We start from the raw sequence: 9243 nt of genomic DNA on the forward strand, positions 1-9243 counted from the left end.
ACAGGGCAACCAGCCCATAAAGGATAAATTATTAACATTATAACCTCTACCAGGCTTTGAAAAAGTTAATTCATTAGTCCCAGGAAGTTCTGTGATCTTTTTGTGTATAGGTGGCCCTCCAAAAAGGACTGTTTCCCAAGGTATAAGTAATATATCAGAACCACAAAAATAAGCTTAGGTTCTGACATTCCTTGATGAGCAATCGTATGTTATTTCATCTACTTATTCTGGCTAGGTAATCCAGGAAAGCTTCTAGAATGGATTTCACACTCTGACCACCATTCACCCACCCACCACACACCCACGAAGGAGACTTTTCCCAACAGGAGAACTGAAGTTAACAGAACAAAACAAAACAGAAATGAAAATATCTTTTCCCTCTCCTATGGCATTCTACAATAGGAAAAGAAACCCCCAAATATGGACAGGTGTGAAATAGGTAGACAAGATATGAAAAAAGGTAAGGTGATATTAGCCTAGCATTAGTGATTATTAAAGACTGACTATAGGTTTATCATATATGAAATCTGTGTTCCTTGAAACCATCCCACCGAGGAGTACAAATGGTAATGAATTGAAAGTAATTAATAGTATGTATTGTACTCTCCAATATTATGGGATTTCCATCTCTCCTACTTATTTCTGAGAGTTCTCAGGATATACTGTACTTGTCCTTAAAATGCGACTACTCAGCCTGCATTGATTCCTTCAGCTTCTGATGGTCATTTTGATAGGTGCCTTCTCTCTGGTCTATATGAGGCTTCCTTTCCATTGGGCTGCCACTTTCTGTTGCATTCTATTGGCACTCTGGGACCCTCATGCTCTCGGGGTCATTCATTGCACTGAAACTACTAAGGTCCATACCTTTTGTGTCCATTCACATTTTTAGCTGAGATTAATCTATAGGAGGCTGGGGTAAGGGACAAATCCAAGAGATAAACCCCATGCTGAACTTGGAATCATCTAGACACTGAGGCCTGTGGCCTCAATTTCCATTAGGAAGAGTTCTTGACTAGGAGGCCTCCTAGTCTCTTGTGTGAACAACCACTTCTCACTGGTGTTCTCAACATATCTGAATCCCAGATGTGGTACAGCTTGGGCCGCAACTGGAGTCTGGCTTATGTATGTGTGTATTTGACCTCCAGAACCTTGTTAGCACCAGATGACAATATTTCCTTCCAAACCCTGACCTCATCTCTGAATCATTGATNAGGTTGTAAGATCCTATTTTTGACGTGGCCATTCTTTTTCTGGTCTGTAAAGGCCATAGGAGGTACCTATTCCTTGGCACTTTATTTACTTTACCAGGATGTTAATTTGTGGTCTAGGCATTAACATTGATAACTTGAAATACGCAAGAGGTAGTCCAAACCCAAACAACCAACATGAGTTATCGGTGTTTAATTACTGAGGCAGTTAAATAGTGCCGTAAACGAGTTCATCTCTGATTGCAGCCATAACCCATGCAGTTTGGAATTGAAGGAAGGGATGATAAAAGGTGGCAATATAACATGAGAACGTCCATGAGTTGATTTTAATTGGTAAGCTGACATATATAGTGGTAAATGTTTGGTCTGTCCACCACATCGGAATCTTAGGAAAGTGCATAAAATTACAGGAGCATATAATTGGTGTACTAAACTCATTTTCTTATGTTATCACAGCTGACATCTTCAGGTTATTAAAAGCCTTTAAACCAGTCATCTTCAAAGAGATCTAATTGTCAATATGGTCTTTATACATTATTCCTGTTAGCACAGAGCAGGAGAGATACAAACAGGCACTGAAATCTGCACAAATTTTCTGGGCACACCTTTTCTATTTCAAGTTCAAGGAAGATCAGTAAATGTTAATGAGGATAAAAACCATTCTTTAGATCCTGGTTTCCTCATTCAATGCACAGGGCAACCAGCCCATAAAGGATAAATTATTAACATTATAACCTCTACCAGGCTTTGAAAAAGTTAATTCATTAGTTCCAGGAAGTTCTGTGATCTTTTTGTGTATAGGTGGCCCTCCAAAAAGGACTGTTTCCCAAGGTATAAGTAATATATCAGAACCACAAAAATAAGCTTAGGTTCTGACATTCCTTGATGAGCAATCGTATGTTATTTCATCTACTTATTCTGGCTAGGTAATCCAGGAAAGCTTCTAGAATGGATTTCACACTCTGACCACCATTCACCCACCCACCACACACCCACGAAGGAGACTTTTCCCAACAGGAGAACTGAAGTTAACAGAACAAAACAAAACAGAAATGAAAATATCTTTTCCCTCTCCTATGGCATTCTACAATAGGAAAAGAAACCCCCAAATATGGACAGGTGTGAAATAGGTAGACAAGATATGAAAAAAGGTAAGGTGATATTAGCCTAGCATTAGTGATTATTAAAGACTGACTATAGGTTTATCATATATGAAATCTGTGTTCCTTGAAACCATCCCACCGAGGAGTACAAATGGTAATGAATTGAAAGTAATTAATAGTATGTATTGTACTCTCCAATATTATGGGATTTCCATCTCTCCTACTTATTTCTGAGAGTTCTCAGGATATACTGTACTTGTCCTTAAAATGCGACTACTCAGCCTGCATTGATTCCTTCAGCTTCTGATGGTCATTTTGATAGGTGCCTTCTCTCTGGTCTATATGAGGCTTCCTTTCCATTGGGCTGCCACTTTCTGTTGCATTCTATTGGCACTCTGGGACCCTCATGCTCTCGGGGTCATTCATTGCACTGAAACTACTAAGGTCCATACCTTTTGTGTCCATTCACATTTTTAGCTGAGATTAATCTATAGGAGGCTGGGGTAAGGGACAAATCCAAGAGATAAACCCCATGCTGAACTTGGAATCATCTAGACACTGAGGCCTGTGGCCTCAATTTCCATTAGGAAGAGTTCTTGACTAGGACGCCTCCTAGTCTCTTGTGTGAACAACCACTTCTCACTGGTGTTCTCAACATATCTGAATCCCAGATGTGGTACAGCTTGGGCCGCAACTGGAGTCTGGCTTATGTATGTGTGTATTTGACCTCCAGAACCTTGTTGAACCAGAACCAGATGACAATATTTCCTTCCAAACCCTGACCTCATCTCTGAATCATTGATCAATAGCTTGGTCCCAGCTGCACATAACCCAATACATTGACTCAGCCATCCTTAAATGACTAAATTTTATGGATAACTCTGATTCCAGATTTCAAATCTCTCTCTATAGATCTATTTTCTTAACTATCTCTGTTAAAAATTATTGTAAGTAACAAAGGTTACAATATATTTGAATGTAAGCATGGTTTATCTGTATATGGGTCAAAACAAAGCATTTATTTACTGCTTTTTAGCTACAATGTTAGGAAACTGCCAGTGCACATACTCCAGTGTAAAATTTCAGTAAATACTTTTCAGTGTCTATGTGCAGGATTATTTTAAGCTCACTACATTTTAAAGTTATTGCTGCAGTTATAAGACATCAGCTACCAATTATGATAATGTTTTGTTTACTTTATATATCAAGAAAAAAAGCATTAGGTTAAAATTATCTACTATATCTCAATTACATTGTAATAAGATACTTACCNAGTTATTGCTGCAGTTATAAGACATCAGCTACCAATTATGATAATGTTTTGTTTACTTTTATATCAAGAAAAAAAGCATTAGGTTAAAATTATCTACTATATCTCAATTACATTGTAATAAGATACTTACCAATATCTTTCAGGATAAAATCTGGAATAAATCAGTTAAGTTAATACTCTTGATAATTTTAAGATGAAATAACCCTTTGTTCTCAAATTTAAATACTTCATATTTTTAGTATGTTTGTGAGCTAACAATAGAAAAGCATGGCAAATTCTAAGACAGTGGTGTTTTCCTTACTCCAAGGAATTAAGAATTAAGGCTGAACAAAGGGCAGTACCTTTAGAGGGCACATAGCTACTGATTTTAGCCTGCTGTGTCTCTGCACATGTCCCATCAAATAGCTCCTGCAGTCATGTTTATCTCACTGTGAGCTTTGCTATCTTTCTCCCTGCCGGTCCCTTCCTTCTTTTAGCAATGATGATAATGATAATAACAGTAAAAGTACAAAACAGTAAGAACAGTAAAATATTTGTGGCAAGTTATTTCCCTAAACTGGGTTTCTAGGTAACTAAACTTTATTAAAGTATAAAAGCTTTACCTATTTTTGATGGACATATTTATAAAATATATAGAAGAGATGAAAAATAATCATATGTAACCACGGTTTTAACATTTTCTTGAGGAATAAGTGTTTTGAATTACAGAATGCTGATACTCTTTGGATTCATTCATTCATTCATCCATCCATCCATTCAGCAAATATTTTCTAAGTACTACCATGTTCCCAGAACCATAGGGATAGAGCAGTGAACAAAACATACAAAAAGTGATGCCCGGATGACACTCACTTTCTAGCTGATATGTAGGTTGTTTATCTCCCTAACAAGAGGGCCCCTGACTGCCACAGTTTGGGTTGTTCTGTCTCTTTCTTCTGCAGTCAGGTGTCACCTCTTGTTGGCAACATGCCCCTCTTGATCTGGGTCACCGCTGCAGGTCTTTTCCTAAGCCTCTCATTGAGCCAGTAGCACCATATTCCTGGATGGAGCCCATGCAGCTCAGCTTGTGCCTGCGCTAAATGCGCTGCTCCCCGCCCTTCTGAGCAGTCCCCTCATCCCTACACTGGGTTTGGAGTCTTCCCTTGTTTCCATTCTTTGTGACTCAACTCTAATGATCTGATTCAGGGATCAGGTCCAAAGGTCTCTGTGCCATTTTTCCTGGAAGACGAATGCATCTGCATGCAAATGAAACTCTTAGAAGACTAGCTATCACCAAGGGTTATTACATACAAGTATCACAACACAAAACACTTATCTTTCTTACGGTTGTGGTGGCTAAACTGATAATTCTGAACCTCCATAAAAACTTAAAAAGGCAGAGACCCAAGCTTTCAAAAGGGAGAAAAATCAGGTCTCCCACACTCATATTTTGACCATGACTGATTAGAAAAGCAGAAAAAGGAACAAGAAATCTGGGCTGCCTTTACAAGAATGGCGGTGACTCAGGTGAAAAATAATGTCTAGGGGCGCCTGGCTGACTAGGTTGGTGGAACATGTGACTCTTGATCTCAGGGTTGGAGTTCAAGCCCCATGTTGGGTGTAGAGATTACTTAAAAATAGAATCTTAAAAAATAAAGATAAAGAATATCTAAGACTCATTCACAAACTTATCGTATGTCGGATCTGGAAGAATGTCCCACTAAACAGCAGTGAACATGGTGGTTAGGAACTCCAGTTCCAGAGTCAGATTGCCTGGCTATACCCCTTACAATCATTTGACCTTGTCCTGTCTACTTCACATCTCCATGCCTCAATTGACTCATCTGTAAAACAGTATGTACTTCACAGGATTACAAACCTCAAATGAATGATATAGGTAAAATGCTTTGTATTGGGCCTGGTCCATAGTAAGCATTTGGCAAATGTTAGCTATTATTGTCCTAATCTCTTCACTTATTTTTACAGATGAAAATATATGGATTCTAAGTGAACAGAAAGCTGGAGGAAAAATGAATGCCAAAGCCAGGTGTCCTGATTCTCACAATATTACACAGATTTTTCCCCTAATATCCCACTTACTTAACAAATGGAAAGAAACACTGAATCGTCTAAATGATTAGGAAGAGGCTACTCAGTTGTATTTAAGTCCCTTTTCCCCTCTAAGACTGAAATATTCAAACACACCTTTGCCCAGTTCTTTTTCCTAACACCCAGTGGGCAGGAATGATTCTGCAGAGGCAAGTAACAACAGGTCAGAATGCCATGTGAAACTTAACATTATGTACTAGCAGGGAACCCTTTGTTTCCTTACCTTAAACTTGTCAACTTCAGCTTTTGAACATGTTGCATGGTATGACAGCACCTGATTCAGAAGAAAAGGGAAAAAAACCCCTTTAATAACTAGACATGACTATTTTCTGAAATTCTCCTGGCTTGTAAATAAACACGGTTCACTATATCACCTTGACAATGTGGATTTTTTTAAGTTGACATATAATTGACATACAATATCCTATTAGTTTCAGGTATACATCGTAGTGGTCTGATACTTTTATGCATTACAAAACGATGCCCATGATAAGTCTAGTTAACATATGTCACCATACAGTTATTACAATATTATTGACTCTATTTCTTTTGCTGTACATTACATCCCGTGACTTATTTATTTTCTAAATGGAGGTTTGTACCTCTTAATCCCCTTGACCTATTTCATCTGCCTCCCCCGCCAACCCTTCCCCTTTTTGGCAACCAAAAGTTTGTTTCTTGTTTCTAAGAGTCTGTTTCTGTTTTGTTTCATTTGTTCCTTTGTTTTGTTTTTAGATTCCGCATATCAGATGTATGATTTGCAAAAATCTTCTTCCATTCAGTAGGTGGACTTTTTGTTTTGTTGATGGTTTCCTTCTCTGTGCAGAAGCTTTCTAGCTTGATGTAGTCCCATTTGTTTATTTTAGCTCCTGTTGCCTATGCCTGAGGAGACTGGTCCAAAAAAATATTGCTAAGACTGATGTCAAAGAACTTACTGCCTATGTTTTCTTCTAGGAGTTTTATGGCTTCAGGTCTTACATTCAATTCTTTAAAAAATAATTTGAATTTATTTTTGTATATGGTGTAAGATAGTGGTCCAGTTTCACACTTTTGCATGTAGCTGTCCAGTTTCCCCAACACCATTTATTGAAGAGACTATCTTTTCAACAGTGGACTTTAATGTGCACAAAATTTCCAATAACTGTGACACAGATTGTTATCTGTGCAATTGCAATGGAATCTATTATAATGCTGAATGGAACTGCAGCCCACACTAAGGGCTAAGTATTTTATACCAGGATGTTTCTATAGGTAGTTATTTTATCAAAGGGGCGTGCTGTGGATCAAGACCACAGTTCCCAAAGGACATGAATCATGTCCTGTGAAATGCTCTGGAACATAAATAAATAAAAAGTTGTGTGCGTGTGTGTGTGTGTGTAGGTGTGTGTGTGTGTGTGTGAACTGTGGTCGACACTGTAGGTGGCTGACTCAACTTCCATTTCTGGTCTATTCTTGCTTGTTTTTATTATATAGGAAAGATTATATTGATATGCCCAACTATCTGTGATGTTTTTTGTAAGAGGATTATATTTCTCTGTCCTACTGACAGCCTTGGTATATGACTAGCTCTAGCCAATGCAGTGTGGGGGAAAGTGACGGATACCGTTTTTGAGCAGTCTTTAAGAGCCATCACACAGTTCTGCCATCTCCTGTTCCCTTCCACCATGGGAAGTGTGTAGCCCCCAGAAGGGCTGCTCCGTCAGCGCGGGTCCCAAAATGAAGAGCACCACCACAGCCAAGCCACAGCTGATGATATGTCACGTGAGCATGAGATCAAGCTTTGCGGCTTATCACTACATTGTAACTTACTGATTCAGAGGCTGAAAAGCCCAAACTCGAATTCACAGGCTCCCTGCAGCTAGGGGTAGTCATGTGGGGTGGGTATGTGATGCTCCCCTGGTCAATGAAATACAAGTGGGAGCGGTGGCGCTGCCTCTTTCCTTTTTCTTCTTCTCTGAAAGACAGCTGTAAGGCTTGGGGGTGCAGCAAAATCTGGTAGCTGTGAGGTGACAAACATGAGTGTGAATGACCGCTTGTGATGGACAGAACAGAATGGGAAAGAGAATGAATCTGGCCTTGGACTGCCCTGCTTCACACTCTTTGTTATGTAAGACAAATAAACATACATTTGCTTCAGTCAGTATTGGTATGTTACAAGGCATACACACACACACACAATTTATACATGTTATATGTTTTATGCTACCAATCCCATTCTTTTTTTTTTTTTTAAAGATTTTGTTTATTTATTTGAGAGAGAAAGAGAGAGAGAAAGAGATATCATGAGAGAGGGGAGGAATAGAGGGAGAAGCAGACTCCCCGCTGAGCAGGGAGCCTGATGGGGGACTTGATCCCAAGACCCTGGGATCAGGACTTGGGCCAAAGGCAGAAGCTTAACTGACTGAGCCACTCAGGCGTCCTGCTACCAATCCCATTCTTAATCTACACAAATTTCAAACAAATAAGTTTAGGAAATGCTGACTCCCTCTTCAACTAGCAATCTTAGAGAACTGCATTGCACATTTGGTTCTGAAAAATAGACTAACACATTTTATTTTGTTAAATACAGAATTTCCCTAATCTAGCCACAGAACTCCCTTTTAGGTGATATATTAACCTAGTAACGTTCCAACCTAATAATAACCTATTGCTCCAAAGCTTTGAGAAATGCTGATGTGAAGTATGCACCATCCGTGGGACAGTGGAGGGGCGACAGTGGGGCAGTGTCACAGGTGGAGAACAAAGCCTCTGGGGTCAGGCCGCCAAGACTCCACTGCTTCCCAGCTATGGGAGTTTGGACAAGTGGCTTAGTTTCTTTGTAAAATGGCATAATATTAACACTAAACAGGCATCTCCCTTAACATCAGTAATCTATTCTTGAAAATCCGGTTCTACCTGAAAACACCCACAGGTAGCCTGTTCTCCATTAGTTTTAATTGAAAAAAATTATAATGCATTATAAAACCTACAAGCACTTTCTAAAACTTAATGAAAACACAGTAAAATTAATATGCATGCATGAAACAAAAATGTTAGATTATAAATTGCTTCTAGTGTTTTTTTTCTGATAATAACCAAAACAGTCTTAACAAAACATTGCTTCATATTCAGCAGTATCTTCTCTCCCATTGTAAGCACTTTGATCACTCGCTTCTTTTCCCATAGTTTTCTCAACACTTTTTCATCTTTGGGAGGGGACTCATTGTCAGATACTATGAAGCAAAAACAAGAGCTATATGTTAGCGGCTTGGTGGTGACACTTCAGGGCGAGTCACCTTTCTCAGCAGCAGCGACAACTGAGATGCACAGCCTCATTGTTAAATTCTGTGTGGTTCTCAACATGTCTGCACATGATTTGGACGTTCTTTAGACAAAGTCTATCTGGAATGTAAATCAAAATTTTCCCCATACCTTATTTTGTTTAAAAAAATTATACAGAGTTTTGGGGACATAAATATATTTTTTCCCAATATAAACAAAGGCACAAAAATGTTGTATTGACAGACGTAGTAAAGAGAAGGGCCATATGCACCCCAATATTCATAGCTGCATTGTCCACAATAGCCAAATC

General features: G+C 38.8%; 1 protein-coding gene across 1 annotated transcript in view; it reads right to left on the bottom strand.

Moving 5' to 3' along the window:
- The window catches only part of PDE11A (phosphodiesterase 11A), a 374013-nt gene that overhangs the window by 129535 nt on the left and 235235 nt on the right, over positions 1-9243 (bottom strand). Inside the window, exon 10 of the mRNA XM_034654788.1 lies at positions 5896-5946. Coding sequence (XP_034510679.1) covers positions 5896-5946 — 51 coding nt within the window. The remainder of the gene's footprint in view (positions 1-5895; positions 5947-9243) is intronic.

This window comes from Ailuropoda melanoleuca, chromosome 2 (assembly GCF_002007445.2).
Source record: "Ailuropoda melanoleuca isolate Jingjing chromosome 2, ASM200744v2, whole genome shotgun sequence".
Lineage (NCBI taxonomy): Eukaryota > Metazoa > Chordata > Mammalia > Carnivora > Ursidae > Ailuropoda > Ailuropoda melanoleuca.